The 22,699-nt window shown below is 40.0% G+C and overlaps 1 protein-coding gene across 5 annotated transcripts in view; it reads left to right on the forward strand.

Moving 5' to 3' along the window:
- CEP350 (centrosomal protein 350) overlaps window positions 1–22,699 on the forward strand; it is a 158,947-nt gene that overhangs the window by 103,048 nt on the left and 33,200 nt on the right. For 4 of the 5 annotated variants that reach the window (XM_008263851.4, XM_051858261.2, XM_008263850.4 and 1 more), the window contains 4 exons: window positions 3,508–3,665; window positions 14,261–14,383; window positions 15,436–15,635; window positions 20,577–20,788. In XM_008263851.4, coding sequence (XP_008262073.3) covers window positions 3,508–3,665; window positions 14,261–14,383; window positions 15,436–15,635; window positions 20,577–20,788 — 693 coding nt within the window. The remainder of the gene's footprint in view (window positions 1–3,507; window positions 3,666–14,260; window positions 14,384–15,435; window positions 15,636–20,576; window positions 20,789–22,699) is intronic. The other variant, XM_008263852.4, reaches the window with a different exon arrangement.

The raw sequence follows: 22,699 nt of genomic DNA on the forward strand, positions 1-22,699 counted from the left end.
ACATTAATAAATTGAGAAACAAAAATCATATGATTATCTCAATAGATGCAGAGAAAGCATTTGACAAAATACAACACCCTTTCATGATGAAAACCCTAAGCAAATTGGGGTTAGAAGGAACATTCCTCAACACAGTTAAGGCAGTCTATTATAAACCAATGGCCAGCATCATATTGAATGGGGAAAAGTTGGAGGCATTTCCATTGAAAACTGGCACCAGACAGGGATGCCCACTCTCACCATTGCTATTCAATATAGTCCTAGAAGTGTTAGCCAGGGGCCATCAGGCAAGATAAAAAAATTAAAGGGATACAAATGGGAAAGGAGGAAGTTAAACTATCCCTATTTGCAGATGACATGATACTATATATAGGGGACCGGATAAACTCCTATAAGAGACTATTGGAACTCATAGAAGAGTTTGGTAAAGTAGCAGGATACAAAGTCAACACTCAGAAATCAACAGCCTTTGTATACACAGACAATGCCAGGGCTGAGGAAGAACATCTTTTTTTTTTTTGACAGGCAGAGTGGACAGTGAGAGAGAGAGAGACAGAGAGAAAGGTCTTCCTTTGCCGTTGGTTCACCCTCCAATGGCCGCCGCGGCTGGCACGCTGCGGCCGGCGCACCGCGCTGATCCGATGGCAGGAGCCAGGAGCCAGGTGCTTTTCCTGGTCTCCCATGGGGTGCAGGGCCCAAGCACTTGGGCCATCCTCCACTGCACTCCCTGGCCACAGCAGAGGGCTGGCCTGGAAGAGGGGCAACCGGGACAGAATCCAGCGCCCCGACCGGGACTAGAACCTGGTGTGCCGGCGCCGCAAGGTGGAGGATTAGCCTAGTGAGCTGCGGCGCCGGCCCCGAGGAAGAACTTCTAAGATCAATTCCATTCACGATAGCCACAAAAACAATAAAGTACCTTGGAATAAATTTAACCAAGGATGTCAAAGACCTCTATGATGAAAATTACAAAACACTAAAGAAAGAAATAGAAGACAACACAAAAAAATGGAAAAACCTGCCGTGCTCATGGATTGGAAGAATCAATATTATCAAAATGTCCATTCTCCCAAAAGCAATTTACAAGTTCAATGCAATACCAATCAAAATACCAAAGTCATTCTTCAAAGACCAAGAAAAAACTATGCTGAAATTCATATGGAGAAACAGGAGACCGAGAATAGCTAAAGCAATCCTTTACAATAAAAACAAGGCCGGAGGCATCACAATTCCAGACTTCAAGACATACTACAGGGCAGTTGTAATCAAAACAGCCTGGTACTGGTACAAAAACAGATGGATAGACCAATGGAACAGAATAGAAACACCGGAGATCAATCCAAACATCTATAACCAACTCATATTCGACAAAGGACCTAAAACCAACCCCTGGAACAAGGACAGCCTCTTCAACAAATGGTGCTGGGAAAACTGGATGTCCACATGCCGCAGTATGAAGCAAGACCCCTACCTTACACCTTATACAAAAATCCACTCAACATGGATCAAAGAACTAGAGATGCGCCACGACACCATGAAACTAATTGAGAGCATAGGGGAAACCCTTCAAGATATGAGAATAGGTGAAGAATTCCTGGAGAAGACCCCACAGGCACGGGTAATCAAAGATAAAATAAACAAATGGGATTACCTCAAATTGAAGAGTTTCTTTACAGCAAAGGAAACAGTCAGGAAAGTGAAGAGGCAACCAACAGAATGGAAGACGTTATTCGCAAACTACAGAACAGATAAAGATTAACAACTAGAATCTATAAAATTATCAAAAAATACCACAGAATCAAAACAAACAACCCAATAAAAAAATTGGCCAAGGACCTTAACAGACATTTTTCAAAAGAGGAAATCCAAATGGCCAACAGACACATGAAAAAATGCTCAGGATCCCTAGCCATCATGGAAATGCATATCAAAACCACAATGAGATACCACCTCACTCCGGTTAGATTGGCTTACATACAGAAATCAACCAACAACAGATGCTGGCGAGGACGTGGGGAAAAAGAGACACTAATCCACTGTTGGTGGGAATGCAAACTGGTCAAGCCACTATGGAAGTCAGTCTGGAGATTCCTCAGAAACCTGAAGATAACCCTACCGTTCGACCCAGCCATCCCACTCCTTGGAATTTACCCAAATGGAATTAAAGGGGAGAAAAAGCCATTTGCACCTCAATATTTGTTGCAGCTCAATTCACAATAGCTAAGACATGGAATCAACCTAAATGTCCATCAACGGATGACTGGATAAAGAAACTCTGGGATATGCACTCTATGGAACACTATACAGCAGTAAAAAAACAATGAAATCCGGGCATTTACAACAAAATGGAGGAAGCTGAAAACATCATGCTGAGTGAAATAAGCCAGTGCAAAAGGGACAGATATCATATATTGATTCTCTTATCTATATCAGCATTAAGTTGTGGATTTCTGTTTCATTTGTGGTTATAATCTGTTACTGTATTATTTGGTGCTCACTTTGTCCAAATTAAGAAAGTACAAGCTCATTCATGCAGATTTCTGTATCTTCTCTATGTGTCCCATCTGTTTTTGAATACTTGTGTGTTTCTGGAACAATAAGAGATTTCAAGGTCATTTTATACTTCCCTTGTCCCAGCCTTAAAATCAATCATTTCTCCAACAAGGAAAGTTATTTAGAAAGCAAAATTTGGTGGTGAATATGCTAATTGTATTTTAATTTTGATCTTACTATACAGAAAATCTTGGGAATATATAAGTATATGTAGATACAGATAAACATGTTCAACATGTATTTTATATATATGATGTAGAAAATAGAATTAAATGATGGTTTATTTTGATGTAAACAGTTAAATTTTATGCACATGATTGGTGTTGAAAATTTTTCCATGGGTTCATGTAAAATGCATGTTATGAAACAGCTATACATGAATTTCAAAACCTTTTAAACTAGAAGTTATCTTTTCATTACATTTCATAAACTTTTTGAAGTCACCTTGTATATAAAATCATGAGCTCAGATTGATAACCTCCACTTTCATTCCACCACAAGGTTTTATTTTAATTTTTTTATCTGAAAGAGAAATCACACATATTTCATTTGCTGGTTCACTTCCTAGATCCCTGCAACAGCTAGGGTTAGGCCAGGCCAAAGCCAGGAGCTAGAACCTCAGTGTGAGTCTTCTACTTGGGTGACAGGAACCCAACTACTTGAGCCGTCACCTGCTGCCTCCCAGGGTCCATCTTTGCAGGAAGCTGGAATTGGAAATGGAATCAGGACTTAAACCCAGACACTTCCATATCAGATGTGCTGTCTTAACTGCTAGGCTGAATGCCCACCCAAGCTGTTATTTTTCACCATTTTTAAAAATCATTTTGAAATATGTGATATGTTTTTAGTACCTTAAGTGACATCTTCAACTCTTGATAGAGGCATTGTTTTTGAGAATGAACTTAGCTTTGAATTGACAGTGTTTATGTTCAGTAAACTTTTGCTTCTTGTTTGCAGGACTCTCACAGTGATGATGATATGAAAGATAATAAAGCAGCTAGTCCTGGTCCAACTGACTTGGAGACCCGCAGTCCTTCTCCTATTTCAATCTCCAGCAGTGAAACCAGCAGCATTATGCAGAAGCTGAAGAAAATGAGAAGCCGCATGGATGAAAAGTAATTCATTTTTATAAAATATTTAGATTACTTTGAAACAATATTTTATTATGCTTGAAACAAATAATATTTTAATATGCTTCATTAGATTACAGTGAGACAGGAAAATATATTATGGATTAAGTAACATTTTAGCAGAATTATTAGATCAGGCTAGAACTCAGTTACCTAGATGTTATTTATAAACAAATTGGTTTCTTATTTTTTTAAAGTATTCTTTGCACATAAACTCACGACAATATTTTTTCCTTTCTTATATTAAAAGAAAAAATATATGTACCATCTTGGGGGAGCAACCAATTGTATATACTGACATTTCATCATGTTTCTGGCTTATTCAAATAGGAGAATAGAATTGTAACCTTGTGGGTAGATGTGAGTTGCCAAGCTAAAACAAAAAGACCGAAATTCTCCTGGGGTGTTGAGTGATTTGGCACTCTAACTTTTTTCTAAAAGATTTCTAAGAATTTTTTTATTATTTTTTATTATTTTTTTGACAGGCAGAGTGGACAGTGAGAGAGAGAGAGACAGAGAGAAAGGTCTTCCTTTTGCCATTGGTTCACCCTCCAATGGCTGCCACGGCTGACGCACCGCGCTGATCCGAAGGCAGGAGCCAGGTGCTTCTCCTGGTCTCCCATGGGGTGCAGGGCCCAAGCACCTGGGCCATCCTCCACTGCACTCCCGGGCCACAGCAGAGAGCTGGCCTGGAAGAGGGGCAACCGGGACAGAATCCGGCGCCCCGACCGGGACTAGAACCCGGTGTGCCGGCGCCGCTGGGTGGAGGATTAGCCTATTGAGCCGCAGCACCGGCAAAAATTACTTTTTAAAGACTTGAGAAAGCTACTCCTACTTAGATGTAACTCAGTTATATAATATAAATGACATTTACATAATTTTACACTTAATTTACATTAATTTGTATAAGTTGAATTAAATTAGTGTACATTTAATTAAATGCAGTTGTAAATTACCTGCTTGTGGACTCTTCCCTTGCCTGAGCCATGTCCATCAGATGTGTAGCTAGCTTCCTTGAAGCCCATTAAACATGAAAGAGAACCATCAGAAATGTTCGCTGACCGCTGTTGTAAGTTAGCAGTTTGAACCGCAGATTGAACTTGTGTCTATATCCTTTGGCAGGATTGGGTACATCATCAGAGTTACTGATGTGCTATATTTATATGTGACACCAACCTGTGATATGATTAGTTTTGGAACAAACAGTTGTAACTGAAACTCTTACTTCCTGTAAGGGTAGTTCAAAGTGTTAATAGAAAATAGAATGGGGAGTGGGGGCAAGCGCTATGGCATAGCAGGTAAAGCCACTGCCTGCCTGCCGGCATCCATTTGGACACCAGTTGAAACCTGGCTGCTCCACTTCTGATCCAGCTCTCTGCTGTGTCCTGGGAAAGCAGTAGAGGATGGCCCAAGTCCTTGGGCCCCTGCACCCATGTGGGAGACCTGGAAGAAGCTCCTGGCTCCTGGCTTTGGATCAGCACATCCCCAGATATTTGTGGTCATTTAGGGAGTGAACCAGTGGATGGAAGATCTCTCTCTCTATATCTCTTTCTGTGTCTCTCCCTCCCTCTTTCTCTTTCTGTCTCTCTCTCTCTCTAGCTCTGCCTTTCAAATAAATCTTAAAAAAAAAAAACACCTGGAGCCAGCACTGTGACTTAGGGGGTAAAACCACCACCTGCAGTGCTGGCATCCCATATGGGTGCCAGTTCTAGTCCTGGCTGCTCCACTTCCGATCCAGCTCTCTGCTATGGCCTGGGAAAGCAGTGGAAGATGGCCCAAGTCCTTGGGCCCCTGCACCCATGTGGGAGACCTGGAAGAAGCTCCTGGCTTCAGATCAGCATAATTCCAGCTATTGTGGTCATATGGGGAGTGAACCAGCAAATGGAAGACCTCTCTCTGCCTCTCAAATAAATAAATGCTTTAAAAAAAAAATGGTATTGCCGTGCCGTGGCTCACTAGGCTAATCCTCTGCCTTGCGGTGCCGGCACACCGGGTTCTAGTCCCAGTCGGGGCGCCGGATTGTGTCCCGGTTGCCCCTCTTCCAGGCCAGCTCTCTGCTGTGGCCTGGGAGTGCAGTGGAGGATGGCCCAAGTGCTTGGGCCCTGCACTCTAATGGGAGACCAGGAGAAGCACCTGGCTCCTGGCTTTGGATTGGCACAGCACCGCCATAGCAGCCATTTGGAGGGTGAGCCAATGGAAGGAAGACCTTTCTCTCTGTCTCTCTCTCTCTCTCTCTCTCACAATCTATCTCTGCCTGTCAAAAAAAATCCTAAGTGACAAATTGAATTTAGATTTATTGACTTTGTTCTAAATCTTGTTATTTTTGTAGAATTCAAAATATTAGTCACCTGGAATATTTTGTATCACTGTTCTGTTCTTTGTCCATTCCTGTGGTAGCCTTTTGAGAAGTCTATAAGGAGACTAGGCCTTGAAGCATTCAGCGAGTACTTTTTTATTTTTTAAACATTTTTAATAAAAGGTTATTTATTTGAAAGGCAAAAGAGGCAGAGACAGACAAAGATATCCCACCTCTGGTTCACTCCCCACTACCTGCAACAGACCAGGGTAGGCCAGGCGGAAGCCAGACCAGGAATTCAGTCTGGATTTCCCATATGGGTGGCAAGGACCCAACTACTTGAAGTGTCACTTGCTGTGTCCAGGGTGAGCATTAGCAGGAAGCTGGAATGGAGAGCAGAACCCAGGCACTCTGCTGTGGAGTGCAGGTGTCCCGAGCCCAGCTCAACTGCCATCACCAGTGCCTACTCGGAATCTATTTTTAAGATTTATTTATTTGAAAGCAAAGTGACAGAGAGGGAGAGAGAGACGGACATATAGACAAAGAGAGATCTGATCCACTGGTTCATTTCCCAAATGGCTGCAATGTCCAGGACTGGTCCCGTCTGAAGCCAGAAGCCCAGCACTCCATCCAGGTCCCCCACATGTTTGTCAGGGACCCACATACCAAGGCCCTCTTCTACCTTCCCAGGCACATCAGCAGGGAGCTGGACCAGAAGCTGGACAGCTGAGACACAAAACCACACTCTCATGGGGATGCTGGGTCACAGTCCATGGCTAAACCCACTACACCATGTCGGCCCCCCAGTCCAACTTTTTTTTTTTTTTTTTAAGATTTTTATTTATTTATTTGAAAGGCAGAGTTACAGAGAGGTAGAGAGAGTAAAAGAGAGGTCTTCAATCTGCTAGTTCACTCCCCAAATGGTTGAAGCAGCCAGAGCTGAGCCAGGCAAAAGCCAGGAACAGGAGCTTCTTCCGGATCTCCCACAGGGCCACAGGGGCCCAAGGACGTGGGCCATCTTCTAATGCTTTCTCAGGCCATAGCAGAGAGCTGGATGGGAAGTGAAGCAGGCAGGACTTGAACCAGCACCCATATGGGATGCTGGCACTGCAGGCGGCAGCTTTACCTGCCAAGCCACAGTGTAACCCCCCAGTCCAACTTCTTGATCTGTTGTTTGAAGCAGTGTAGTTGTGCTTGTGGTAGGGATGGGTTAAGAGTTGAGGTATCACTAGGCTAATCCTCCACCTGCAGCGCCGGTACCCAGGTTTCTAGTCCCGGTTGGGGCGTCAGATTCTGTCCCGGTTGCTCCTCTTCCAGTCCAGCTCTCTGCTGTGGCCCGGGAGTGCAGTGGAGGATGGCCCAAGTGCTTGGGCCCTGCACCCCATGGGAGACCAGGAGGAAGTACATGGCTCCTGGCTTCAGATCAGCACAGTGCGCCGGCCGTGGCGGCCATTTTGGGGGTGAACCAACAGAAGGAAGACCTTTCTCTCTGTCTCTCTCTCTCTCTCACTAACTCTGCCTGTCAAAAAAAAAAAAAAAAAAAAAAAAAGAGAGAGAGTTGAAGTAGCAAAGATGTTCAGATGATGGTGTTGAAATTTGAGGATGATCTAGAGTATTTTCCAAAATGATGTGTTAAAAAGGAAAATCATTATGTATTTTTTTTATCTCCGAACAAAACAACATAAAAACTAGTTCCTAAAACCCATTTATATTACTAAAGCTTTAGAGTTAGATTTTGTTCAACAGTGTTGGAGTGTCACCTCAGTAAATAAAGAATTGATTACTTTTGTAGTTATTTGCTATAGTAGACGTATAACAATAAAAGTATTGGAACCTTTGCTACTTTGTAACCAGGCACTATCTGTTCCATAGATTTGCCAAGGCAGTTAAACCTATTTTATTGATTTAAAACTGCTTCTCAATTTGTTTAGCTAACAGTATGGGGGAACTTTTTCATTTATATACTATATATATACATGAAATATCTGTATATATTTTATATATATGGAATATATATAATATATATACCCTTGCTTATTGGTAGCTCTTTGGATTTGGACTTTTATGATGGACAGTCTTCTGAAGTATTCATACCATTCTGAAAGATTTTTCCTTTAATGTTCCACTGAGAAAATAATGCCTTTGTTAAAATTAATATTTCTAATACATGGCTTTTCTTAGCCTGTTCATTTAATTGACATTTTATAATTTTATAAATTATTTCTGTTTTTCATTATGATGAAAAGCAAAAAAAAAATCTCAAAATGTAACAGTCATAATAATGAAAATTTATTGATAAAACATGTGAAGTAGATTTAAACCACAGACTGTTCTGAATAGCATCAAATCTTCTTAGTTTTATTTGTAAGTGAAATTTGAGTTTTGTCTATTACTCTGATGGACATTATTTACAATATAAGTGGATTCCTTGTAATCATCAAACAGATTTATAAATAAAAAGTACATTGCAATTAATTCTTCCTGTTATTTTGTCAATTTCATTTCAGGAAAATTGTTTGTAGAGCAAATGTGATACTGGAAGAATATTGTTATCTTTTCAAGTATTTCACTACTTAAAATAGGATGCTGCATTTTTTCTTCATTTCTTAACAGCAGCTATTCTTTCTTACTATTTATTATGTGCTTGTTTCCTCAACAGTTATTTATTGAGTAATGTATGAATAACTAGATTCTGAGTGATACAGCGATAAACACAAATGCCGCCCTCAGTGGACTCTGGCATTGGGCACAGCAGTTAAGACACTACTTAGGGACACCCACATCCCATATCAGAGCGTCAAGTCCCAGTCTCACTTCTGATTCCAGCTTCCGCTGATGTGCACCCTGGAAGGCAGCAGGTGATAGGTGAAGTCCCTGACATTCATGTGGAAGACAGATAGAGTTCTGGGCTCCTAGCTTTGACCTGGCCCACCTTGGCTGTGTGGGCGTTTGGGGAGTGAACCAGCAGATAGAAGATCTCTCTGTATGTCTCTGTCTCTGCCTTTCAAATAAAAAATAATTTTTAAAAAAAGAGTTACACCCTAGGTGGGAAAACAGAAGAATGATGGGTAGGTTTAGAGAAGTATATATATAACAGTCACTATGAAAATTCAGAATAGAAGGAGAAAGCTTTACTGACATGAGTATACCAAGGAATTTTTCATAGATCAGTGGTCAGAATTAAATGTATTTTTTAACTGGGAAGTACTTTGTAGCATAAGAAGAAGCAACAAAAGAGAAAAGCATATAGTGGGTTTTTTGTTTTCGATTCTTCATTGCAGAGCAAAGTAGTGTAGTCAGAAAGCATCTTAAATATGGCCTTGGGCCATTTTCTACTGCTTTCCCAGGCCATAGAAGAGAGCTGGATTGGAAGTGAAGCAGCCGGGACTTGAACCAGCACCTATGTGGGATGCCAACACCGCAGCAGCAGCTTTACCCACCATGCCAAAGCACTGGCTCCTTAAATATTCCTTTTACACTTAGTAGTTTGCTCAGAAAAACAGTGAGCAAGATGAACTGATTGGGGCCGACACTGTGGCGCAGTGGCGCAGTGGGTTAACACCCTGGCCTGAAGCGCTGGCATCCCATATGGGTGCTGGTTCTAGTCCTGGCTGCTCCTCTTCTGATCCAGCTCTCTGCTGTGGCCTGGAAAAGCAGTGGAGGATGGCTCAAGTCCTTGGGCCCCTGCACTCGCAGGGGAGACCCGCAGGAAGCTTCAGGCTCCTGGCTTCAGATCGGCGCAGCTCCAGCCGTTGCAGCCAATTGGGGAGTGAACCAGTGGATGGAAGATCTCTCTTCTCTCTCTCTCTCTCTCTCTGCCTCTCTCTGTGTAACTCTGACTTTCAAATAAATAAATACATCTTTAAAAAAGGACAAAAAAGATGAACTGATTTGGTTTTAAGTAATTCATCAAAAAGTTAAGCAGATAAATCTTTTACTACATTGCTCTCTAAGCATATTTATGATATTGTTTAATTAGTATTGAAATCTTTATCATTAATCTGCTGAGCGTACATGAAGGCATTCCAAGGGAGGGCTTTTGATAGTCCGTGAGAGAAGACAACACAATTAGAATGATTTTCAGGATTCGTGTTGTGGGAAAGCAGGTTAAGCTGCCACTGGGAAGCTGGCATCCCATACCGAAGTGCTGGTTTGAATCCCAGCTGCTTCACTTCTGATTCAGCTACTTGCTGATGTGCCTGGGAAGGCAGCAGATGATGGCTCAGTGCTTGGACTCCTGCCACGCATATTGGAGACCAAAATGGAGTTCTTGGCTCCTGGCTTCAGCCAGGCCTAAAACCTGGCTGTTGCTGCCTTTTAGAACATGAACCAGTGGATGGAAGATCTGGCTTTCTGTCACCCTGCCTTGCAAATAAATAAATAAATCTTTAAAAATTACTTTCAATAATTTGTTAAGCATCATTGTGTTAAATTAATTTTCTTGTATAGGTTCTGGTCTAAGTGTATTAGCTGAACAAAATCTGATATTCTGATATTGTGTTTTTGTTTTCTGCATTTCCTAGGTCAGAAATAACAGACTGTATTTGTTTACTTAAGTGTATGTAAATTATGTGAATGTTTAAGTGATAAAATAGATTTTGTTACAGGAAACAAACAACTGAACTTCATTTTCTTTTAGGGTCAGTACTATCTATATTCTCATTTATCTTCCTCAAGGACTCAAATGAGCCCACTTTAAAATTTAAAATACTATGTAACATTTTAATGTATATCAGTATAGAATAAAGGCATTATAGATCCAGAAGAAATTTTAAATTTTAAGTTCTTGCCTTATTTAATATCTCTAAGAATTGAAGTATTTTTGGAGTTAGATGTTTCATTTAACATTTAAATGGTTTTATTCTTTCAAATTACAGCGTAACTTTAAAATCTGTTGGAACACAGTGCACAGTAGCTCACTGGTGGAAAGTAAAGTTCTCATTTATGTCACAGGGTCTAGCAGTGTGTTGAGATATTCTTTAAAAGTGGGAGTTACTTGCAGAATTTTAAAACGTTGTAACGAGAAGGGCTCTTATGAAGTCACGTAGTATAGCCTCTTTTTTTACATGAGGAAGTTAAGGCCAACAGAGGTTCCAAGGTTGAGTACTTGTCTCAGTTTACAGGGCAGAATAGCAGAGCTGGTACTAGAACCCTGCTTTCTGGACTTCAGCTTGTTAAGATAAATTAAGTTACTTTATGGGGCTGGCGTTGTGGCATAGTGGATTAAGCGCCTCCTGTGACGTCGGCATCCCATGTGAGCACTGGTTCGAGTCCGAGCTGCTCCACTTCCAGCCCAGCTCCCTGCTCATGCCCCTGCGAAAGCAGCAGAGGATGGCCTGTGTGCTTGAGCACCTGCCACTCATGTGGGAGACCAGAAGGCAGTTCCCAGCTCCCGGCTTCAGCTTGGCCCAGCCGTGGCTATTGCAGGCATTTGGGGAGTGGGCCAGTGTCTCTCCCATTCTCTCTGTCGCTTTGCCTTTCAAATAAGTAAATCAATCTAAATTAAAAAAAAGAAATACATGAAAACTAAAAACTACATTGATGACTTAAGTTAATATTCAGTTGGAATTGATCCTTCTAAATTGTATTTGTCAAAACCAGAGAAGTGCTGGAGTTGAGTTGAACAGCATTACAGTAGAAGTTAGAGAATAAGACTGTGACTTTAAAAGCAAATGAATTTCTCATGTGTTCTCTAGGTTCAAACATAAGAACATAATAATTTCCATACTAGATCTACAGTGTGTCTAATCCTAATATTACCATCAGAAATCTTGATAGGGGGATGCTTTGACATTGACCATAGAATATTAGTAGCATTTTCTGTAGTCATTTGTGTCTCCATAATTCATAAATTTTATTTATTTGTTACCTGTGCAGTAGCTTATATTGTTACTTCTAGTGTGAATTACTGGTGTTTTATCTCTACTTTATTCTGCTTTTAAGGATACTTTAGTTCTAGAATATATACATTATATATATATATAAAAGACTTATTTATTTGAAAGGCAGAGTTACAGAGAGGCAGAGAGAGAGAGAGGTCTTCCATCCACTGGTTCACCCCTCAAATGGCTGCAGTGGCCAGAGCTGGGCTGACCCAAAACCAGGAGCCAGGAGCTTCTTCTGGGTCTCCCACGCAGGTGCAGGGGCCCAAGAACCTGAGCCATCTTCTGCTGCTTTCCCAGGCCATAGCAGAGAGCTGGATCAGAAGTGGAGCAGCCGGGAATCCAAATCAGCACCCATATGGGATGCCGGAGCTACAGGTGGTGGCTTAACTTGCTATGCCACAGCGCTGGCTCCTATATTATTGTTTTTTAAGAGTTTTTTAATTATTAATTTGAAAGGCAGAGTTTCAGAGAGAGAGATATCTTCCACTGGTTCACTCCCCAAATGGCTGCAATGGTCAGGACTGAGCCAGGTCAAAGTCAGGAGTCAGGAGCTTTATCCAGGTCTCCCATATAGGTTGCAGGGACCCAAACTGGGGCCATCTTCCACTGCTTTCCTAGCTGCATTAGCAAGGAGCTGGATTGGAAGTGGAGCAGCCAGGACTCGCACTGAAGCCCATATGCGATGCTGGCACTGCAGGCAGCACCTTAACCTAGCACGCCACAATGCCAGATCCTAGCATATATTTATGTTTAATAAGGAATATGTGTTTTGGGGAAGAGTTCTAACTTTCAATTAAACTTTTCTGATGTTCTTTCTAAAGCTATTTTATTTTCATTTTCTATTAGCTGTTTATTTTGTTCATCATTTGTACACTAGAGCTTTTGAATATGCTTAATTTTTGTAAATGAATGTCAATCCTTGTTCTAATATAAACTTATTGTTCTGTATTGGGCTGGCCAAAAAATTTAAACTGAATATTTTCACAGTTTATTTCACATGTTCCACTATTATTTTACTTTTTGTACTAGGTCATGCATGCATTTAGCAGTTACATACCTAAGAGGGTGGGTAATATTTGAATGTTATAAATAGATTTCTGAGCCTTTTCTAAGTAAATTTGTTTTTGTATAATATTTTGATAATTGACATCAAAATGAGTTTTTTGTACATTCTTAAAGAATGGCAAGGAGAATTACAGTGTCTTACTGAAATTTGGCAACAATATTTTTCCTTGAACTTCAGTGCAGAAAATCAAGGGAATCCAGATATTAATATGTGTGTGTATGTGTCTATAAGTAAGTGAAGGGGAGATAAAGTACTGTGTTATTAAAATAGTCTGTTATCCAAAGATATGAGTATGCAAGATTGTATATACTTCTAAAATCTAAATGAGTGGCTGGATTCATACCTGGATTTTCTCACTTCTGTGGCATACTGATACCACGCCTTGCCCTTCCAAGGCAATACCTGTTGCCTTGTTCTGTAAGTTATTGTTGTGTGCATGTGAACAGAAGCATGCTCTGTCAAAGAGAATTCACCTTTCCCAACAACTGGTAGACTTATCTTTGTGTATATTTTATGTACAAAGATCTATTTACTGTTACAAAGAATAATTATGTTTTTCTTTTATAACTGTAATATATGGGATTTTTTCTTATCTTTAACCTTATGATTGAACTGTCCATAGCATTTTTTTAACTGACAGTATTTATTGAAACTAGCTCACTTTATTCTTAACTGTACATCCTGATATGTTATAGAATGGGTATTATATTTCGATAGTAACATTTAGGGCAGGGAAACTTTGTGAGATTTAAAGCAAGATACCTCCAAGTAAGTCCTGATAATAGCAAGCTTTATGTTGTAAAAGTTAGCAAGACATTTTCCTGTAAGTGAATTTTCTAAATTATGTTATTTTCAAGCTAGACTTTGGTGGTAAGGTTCAGACTGCAATTTAACACTTTGTGGAATTTCAAGATTAAAATACACAATAAGGTACAGATAAAAATCAGTTGCTCAGGATTGCATATGTGTGCTAATATACTAGATTCATGGCTGTAATTGTTGTACTGTATGTTAAAGCTGATTTGAAAACTTATTGAGCCTCCACAGTGTGCTTCTTATTGCTTTTACTCACAAACAAGTAAATTTAACTAGAAATATAGATCATAGCTAAGCTGCACTTGAGGAGAAAGGCATGTTTATTTGGAAATTGTGGGTATGATCTATAAAAGTACATTTTTATGTCATATGGAATGAAACACGTGCTTTAATTGAGCAACTTATAATGTTTTTCAGGAAGCGTGTTAAAAGTTCTTCACTCAGCTCTGTGCTTTCCCTTTCTCATTCTTCCCGCCTCCTGATCTCTTGGTTTAAAATCTTCCTCCTTATTTTGTAGACACTGCTCTCCTGTTCACTACTTCTTCTCTGTCTTTACGTCTCATCACTGGGCCTCTCTCAGTGTCTGTTTTCCCAACCTTCATCCCAAATTCCAGCTGTATATCTACAACCAGTTGGTCAGGTAACTTTGCACCTTTTTCAGTGCACTCTTTGATAGAGCATGCTCTGTTCTTTTTGTTTGTTTTGTTTGCCTTCTTTTCCTCTCTCTCTTTTTTTAACAGCCTGGAGGCCTGTTGTCAAATGTCACATAGATTTTACCCTTTTTTTTTTTCACATTAATTTGACATGACTATTCAAGAAGTTGAATGACAGTTCCTCTTGTGCTTTTTATTAAGCGTTTGTTGGATGTGTGAATGCATTTTTGTTGGTTAGCTACCTAGTACCAGTATTATGAGCAGTCCACCTTTATTTAGCTGTGGCATCTATATTTGAAGGAAGCTTATTATCAAACTCTAAACTAACCAAGTAATTTCCGCTTGAATCAGTTATTTCTCTTAACTCTTTGAGCCTAAGATCAGGTTAAATTGAGAAATTTGAGGGATTTGATGCATCCTTTTACTCAAGTAAATAAATGACTCATGTTTATGTACATTATAAGGTGTTTAACTAGTAATCAGTGTTCTGTAAAGAAAGATCTGGGCATCTCTTAGGTGATGGGAACCAAACTCACTAGACCTGGAGCCAAGCCAGACAGAATTTGAAAATAAAAGTAAAAAAGGGACATGAACATGTTTTTTTGTTTGCTTGCTTGTTTGGGGGCTTTGGGGTTTGTTATTTTTTGGTTTTGGTCTTTGTTGTCTTGAGTTTTGTGTGTTTTCTGGTCTGAGACTTCAGAATAAATTTCTTTTGTTATGAAAAACAATCGCCTATGATAAATGAGTATATAAATTATTAACAGTTATGATTATCAAGATATTCTGAAGTTTTCTCTGAATTTAGTACTATTTTTTCTTGGCTAATTTACAAACCATTAGAAGTAAAGCGTAGATTGTCTCATTTTCTGAAGAAATTGACTCCTCAAAGCTTCTCTAATTTGAAACGTTTTCCAGAGAGAGGCAGTGTGAATGTTCTGCTTTGGCACAGCTTATTGATAAGGAAATGAGTGGTAGGGTTCTCAGTGAGATCTCTCCCAGTAGATGGGCGCTCTCACTGTTCTTCGTCATGTGACCACAGGTTTCTGACCAAGCGAGAGCAGAAACTAATGCAGCGGCGACAGCATGCAGAGGAGCTCCTGGAGTGGAAGCGGCGTTTAGATGCCGAAGAGGCAGAAATTCGTCAAATGGAAAAACAAGCTTTGGCAGCCTGGGACAAAGAATTAATAAAACCCAAAACTCCTAAGAAGGAGCTGGAGGGCCAGCGAACAGAACAGAAAGGTAATGAATACTAACGCTTCAGACTGCAAGCTGAAGCCTAACGTAATGGAAAGATCCGTGTCATTACTTTTTAAATGCAAATGATTAAGGATGGAGAATACAGTGCAACTGCAGATGCCGTGCAACTTCGGAAGGTGAGAGATGCTGTGAATCACTTTATGCCAGTTCAGTTCTCAGAACCTGGAGTAAATGAGTACATTCTTCTAAAAAATAAAACTTAACCAAACCTTAGTTGGCAAAAAAGGGAGCTGTCGTGGTCCTCTGCCTGCTAAAGCGGTTGTACCCCCAGTAGCTGATCATGTTTCTATAGAGACCTCTTCTGGCTTCATCACCATATTAGACTTTCAAGTGGGGTGGGAGTTGGAATCATTGCTTTTCCATACAGAGGAAAAACAGATATTTCTCAACTTGTTTTATGAAGTTACTCTATAACTCTGCTATTAAATCTTATCTATCATAAATAAAATATTAGCACACCAATCCAGCTATACTCATGTGCAAATCTAATATTTCATAGCCAAATGGGGTTTAACATATATTAAAAAATTGATAATACAGTGAGTTAGCTTAAATTTATTAAAGGAGACAAATTACACGTCAGTGGATTCAGAAAAGGCATTTGATGAAATTTAAAAAGGATATGTGATAACAAAAATAAACCTCAGATTAAAGTAGTCAAAGAAAGGAACTTTCTTTACTCAATAAATATTATATATTAATAAAAAAAAACCTAACCTAAAGCAAACCATGCTTAATGATGAAACATAAACAACTTTCTTTTTTAATTTGAAAATAAGGGAAAGATGCTTATGTCTTCATTTAAATATTGTGTGGAAGTTCTAGATAGTTTATTACAGCTAGTAAAAGAATTAAAACTATGCGGAATGAGAGGAAAAAGCAAAGTTCTCAAAATTTACAGTTGGCAAAGTTATTATGTACATAGAAAATTCAGAATTTACATATAATTATTAGAAATAACAAGAGTGAGTTTAGCAGGGTTGCTAGTTAGAAAGTCCATAAACAAAACTCAATTTATATGGCCGGCGCCACAGCTCACTAGGCTAATCCTCCGCCTGTGGCGCTGGCACCCCGGGTTCTAGTCCCGGTCAGGGCACCGAATTCTGTCCCGGTTGCTCCTCTTCCAGTCCAGCTCTCTGCTGTGGCCCGGGAGGGCAGTGGAGGATGGCCCAAGTCCTTGGGCCCTGCACTCTAATGGGAGACCAGGAGGAAGCACCTGGCTCCTGGATTTGGATCGGCACAGCGCCCCGGCCGTAGCAGCCATTTGGGGGTGAACCAACGGAAGGAAGACCTTTCTCTCTGTCTCTCTCTCTCTCACTGTCTAACTGCCTGTCCAAAAAAAAACAAACAAACAAACAAACAAACAAACAAAAAACCAAACTCAATTTATATATGTCTGTAGAGCAGCAAAAATTATTTTAAAAAACAAATTTTAAAAAAATATGAAGTGCCTAGCATTTCACAAAAAGTATCAAAGGTCTTTATGGAGGAAAATTTAGAATTTTATTGAAAAAATTGAAGAAAGCCCAAATCAATGGAACATTATTATATACTCACAGATAGGTTCACTGTCATAGGATGTTAATTCTCCTTGAATTGATCCGTAGATTGAAGACACTTTAAATCGGATACCCAGCAGGGTTTATTTGTGAGACTTGACAAGCTCATTTAAAAATGTGTATGAAATGGCAAAGGACCAAAGCAAAGACATTTTTAAGAATAACCACAAAATACATTAACTTACTTTATAGCTAGTAAGACTTCTAAAGATGTAGTAATTAAAACAACATGATATCTGTACAGAGATAGATAAATAGACTGTGGAACATCCCAGAAGATGATCTTTGCCTTTGTGGAAAGCCGACTTATATGTGACACAGGGAGCTTTGCAGACCAGTGGAGAAAGGAGGAACTATCCATTAAATGTTAGCAAGACGAAGTAGTAAATTCAGGTCTCTACCTGACAATATGAAATAATTGTTCACTGATCATTTTAGATAATTAACATTTCTGTTTCTTTGTCTTTTCAGATTTTTATTTTTAAAATTTTGTTTTATTTTTAATTGATGCATAAAAATGGTACATTTTTATGGAATGCCATGTAATAATTTTCTACATATATACATTGCATAATGTCTAATCAGGATAAACATACCTCCTTCCCCAAACATTTAACATTTCTTTATGGTAAAAATCCTTTTTTCTAGTTTTCTTTTAAAGAAAAACATGCAGTATACTGTCATTATCTATGGTCCCCTTACTGTATATGTTTGAGGTTTTTTTTTGGTTTTTTTTGGTTTTTTTTTTGGTGGTGGTTTTCTTTTCTATTTTTTAATTTTTTTTTTAAATTTTTCTCCCCCAAAGAAATCTTTCATTTAAGGAATACAAACTTCATGCATTTCATTAGTACAACTTCAGGAATATAGTGATTCTTAACAACATATCTGCCCACATGGGTGCAGGGGCCCACTTTTCCTCTTCTTCCTCCCTCTCCCATCCCGAGTCCCGTTCTCCACTAAGATCTATTTTTGATTAACATTATACACAGAAGACCAACTCTGTATTAGGAATTCAACAATTTGCATGAACAAAACCAACAACAACAACAAAAACCGTTCTTCAAGGGCTGTTCAAAGTCATTGCATCTTGAAGTTAATTTCACTTTTTTTTTAAAGAACCCGGTGTGCCAGCGCCGCAAGGTGGAGGATTAGCCTATTGAGCCACGACACCGGCCAATTAACTTTATTTTTTAAAAGATTTTATTTATTTATTCGAAAGTCAGAGAGTTACACAGAGAGAAGAGAAGCAGAGAGGGAGAGGTCTTCCATCCGATGGTTCACTCTCCAATTGGCCATAACGGCTGGAGCTGTGCCGATCAGGAGCCAGGAGCTTCCTCCAGGTCTCCCACGTGGGTGTAAGGGCCCAAGGACTTGGGCCACCTTCTGCTGCTTTCCCAGGCTATGGCAGAGAGCTGGATCAGAAGAGGAGCATCTGGGACTAGAACCAGCGCCCACATGGGATGTTGGCACTTCAGGCCAGGGTGTTAACCCGCTGCGCCACAGCACCGGCCCCAGAAACACAATTAACTTTAAGAAGCACCCAAGCTCAGGCATAATTATAATACAATTCTTTGAGGACTGAGGTCCTGCATGGGAAGTTAGTGCACAGTGATTCTTGTTGTTAATTTAACAGTTAACACTTTTATATATGATGTCAGTGATCACCCGAGGCTCTTGACATGAGCTGCGTAGGCTATGGAAGCCTTTTGAGTCCACAAACTCCATCAGTATTTAGACAAGGCCATAAGCAAACTGGAAGTTCTCTCTTCCCTTCAGAGAAAAGTACCTACTTCTTTGAACACTTCTTTCTACTGGGGTCTTACCCACTGAGGTCTTTCATTTTTTGCCACAGTGCCTTGGCTTTCCATTCTTGAAATGCTCTTGTGGGCTTTTCAGCCAGAGCAGAATGCCTTTAGGGCTGATTCTGAGGTCAGAGTGTTATTTGTAGTGATTGTCAGTCTATGAGTCTGCTTTGTGGATTGCTTCCCATGTTGGAGCATTCATTCATTTTTAATTCTATCTATTATTATTACCAGACACTTATTTCTATCTATATGATCACTTTAACACTTAATCCTATCAATATAATCACAAAAACACTGATGATGTTATTTTTACTATCTAGCCTAAGGGGATTTGGGGTCCCATGGCAAATTTTTAAACTGTACCATTAGTAAAAAAAAAAGTATGGAGGTACCTCAAAGAAAAAAACTGGTAGTAGAACTACAATTTTGATCTACCCTTAAAAGTAAGTCCATAGGAATATATGCAGAACTATATACATCTTTACAGTTACAAACTAAATATACTTCATAATTACAACTTTAGGAACATGGTGATTCTTCCCACAGTACCTGCCCTCCCACCCTACTCCAAACTCTCTATCTCTTCCCTTTATTATTCCCATTCTTACTTTTTACTGAGATCTATGTGACTTTGTACACATATGTTTAACTCTGTGTTAAGTAAAGAATTCAACAGATAGTATATATTTAAAAAAAAAAAAACAACTGTTCCTCAACAGTCAAGACAAGGGCTGTTCAAGTTATTGCTTCTCAAAGTGCCAGTTTCACTTCTACAGATTTCCTTTTAGGTGCTCTGTTATTTATCGCAGGTCAAGGAGAACATATGGTATTTGTCTGTTTGGGACTGGCTTATTTCACTACATATAATGTTTTCCAGATTCATCCATTTTGTTGTAAATGACCAGATTTCATATTATTATTTTTTTTACCATTGTGTAGCATTCCTTAGTGTACATATCCCATAATTTCTTTATCCAGTCTTCAGTTGACAGGCATTTGGGTTGATTCCATGTCTTAGCTATTGTGACTTGAACGGCAATCAACACTGGGGTGCAGATAACGCTTTCATATGCTGATTACATTTCCTTTGGATAAGTTCCCAGGAGTGGGATGGCTGGTTCATATGGTAGGGTCATATCCAGATTTCTGAGGTATCTCCATATTGCCTTCCATAGTGGATTTACCACTTTACTTTCTCACCAGCAGTGGATTAGGGAACCTTTTACCCCACATCCTCACCAGCATTTGTTCTTTGTTGATTTCTGTATGAAGGCCATTCTAACTGGGGTGAGGTGAAACCTCATTGTGGTTTTAATCTGCATTTCTCTGAAGCTAGTGATCCTGAGCATTTTTTCATGTGTCTTTTGGCCATTTGGATTTCCTCTTTTGAAAAGTATTTGTTTAAGTCCTTTGCCCATTTCTTCACTGAGTTGTTTGTTTTATGTCTAAATGTCTAAATGCAACTAGTGATATTATGCTAGAAACAAATATAAAGTGTCAAATTTTAATTTTCCCATTGTCCAAATTGTGTATTTTTTGTTTTAATTCTCTCTTTCTAGATTTAGTGAGTGAAGAGGAATTCCCAGTACCTTCATACTCTCACCAAAACAGTGAAAGCTCTATTCCGGAAGAATTAGGCAGTCCTGCTGTTGACTACATCCCATCTGAGTCTATAGCACAGGAGCAGCCAGGGAGTCCCGACCATAGCATGCTTACGGAGGAAATGGTTTTTTCACAGGAACTAGAGTCTTCTACCTCTCCTAGTAAACATGTAAGTCAATATGTATTTTGATATATTGAAGCATCTTTAGAAAAAAATAAAGGTATATTAATGTGATTTTTTTTTTTTTGAGACTTATTTCTTTGAAAGGCAGAGTTACTGAGAGAGAGGGAGGGAGAGACAGAGACAGATAGATCTGCCATCCTCTGGTTCAGTTCCTAAATAGACACAATGGCTGGGACTGGGCCAGGCCAAAGCCACTAGCTAGGAGCTTCTTCCCTGTCTCCCACATGGGTGCAGATGCCCAAGCACATGGGCCATCTTCTGCTTTCCCAGGTGCATTAGCAGGGAGCTATATTGCAAGTGGAGCAGCTAGGATTGGAACCAGTGCCCATTTGGGATGCTGGCATTACAGGTGGTGGCTTTACCCAGTATGCCACAGTGCAGCCCTGATGTATTTTCTTGTGAGAAAAAAAAAACACAATTTTTAGCACTCAGGTTGTAGCTATCCTGGATGTCAATAATGACACCATGTAGAATCTAATCAATTTATAGGAAATAATAAACTAATAATATTGTGTCAAAATGCAGTTTGGTTGTAAATTCCTGGAAGGCAGGAATTATGTTACCAGTAAATTATCGCTACAATGAGCCTGTTATCCCATAATAAATAAGAAGTCACGGCATGATAATTAATCAGAAGCTAGAAACACAGAGCGCACTGTTTGCATGTATGTGCACCAGGACCCTGCAATACAGTGTTTTCAGCATAATGTGGAAGAGGCTGCTGACTCAGCAAGAAAGAGTTTCCCTCCAAAACTTTCTGGTGTTTGATTTTTCCAGAGGGCACGTTCAGTTAATTCTTCACATTCCCATTGAAAATGAAGACTAACAAGGGACAGTCTACTCTGAACTGAGACGGATGTTTTCTAAAGGCAGAGAGGTTTTAATAATGTCTGGGTTCACTAAGTACTTAATGCTGTTGTGTGAGTTCCTTAATATACTTTATAAAATCAAGTTTAAAGCAACATGAAGTGCTTACTTAGCGAGTGCCACGTAGTATGCTAAAGTAGCCTACATAGATTATCCCATTAATCCTGGCAGCAGTCCTATAAAGTAGATACTGTTCTCATGCCCACTGTAAAGGTTAGCAGGTTAACAAACCTGCCCCAAATTAAAGGGGTAGGAAGTGATGGTAGCAAGGAATCAAATCAGGCATTCTCACTTCTGCTTGATGTTAGAGTGAAAATTTTTGTCTGTTCTAACAGTCTTTTGTGAGCAGTCTTATACTGTTACCCGCCCTTCCATAAAGGAAGTACAGAAAAGTAAAATAAGGGAAGGGGTTGGAAATATCACTGACATAATAGCTACTACTCGGGGCCGGCGCTGTGGCACAGTGGGTTAAAGCGCTGGCATCCCATATGGGCGCTGGTTCTAGCCCTGGCTGCTCCTCTTCTGATCCAGCTCTCTTCTATGCCCCAAGTCCTTGGGCCCCTGCACCCATGTGGGAGACCCAAAGGAAGCTCCTGGCTCCTGGCTTTGGATCAGTGCAGCTCCGGCCATTGCAGCCATCTGGGGAGTGAACCAGCGATGGAAGACCTCTCTGTCTCTACCTCTCTCTGTAACTCTTTCACATAAATAAAATAAATCTTTTTTAAAAAATAGCTACTCATCCCTTTTTAAAGCATCCTCTTTTTACAACTTTATTTTCTGTTTAAAAAAAATGAAGTCCTGGGGCCGGCGCTGTGGCTCACTTGGTTAATCCTCCACCTGCGGCGCTGGCATCCCATATGGGTGCCAGGTTCTAGTCCCGGTTGCTCCTCTTCCAGTCCAGCTCTCTGCTGTGGCCTGGGAAGGTAGTGGAGGATGGCCCAAGTGCTTGGGTCCCTGCACCCGCCTAGGAGACCAGGAGAAGCACCGGGCTCCTGGCTTTGGATTGGCGCAGTGCCAGCTGTAGCGGCC

This window comes from Oryctolagus cuniculus, chromosome 7 (assembly GCF_964237555.1).
Source record: "Oryctolagus cuniculus chromosome 7, mOryCun1.1, whole genome shotgun sequence".
Taxonomy (NCBI): domain Eukaryota; kingdom Metazoa; phylum Chordata; class Mammalia; order Lagomorpha; family Leporidae; genus Oryctolagus; species Oryctolagus cuniculus.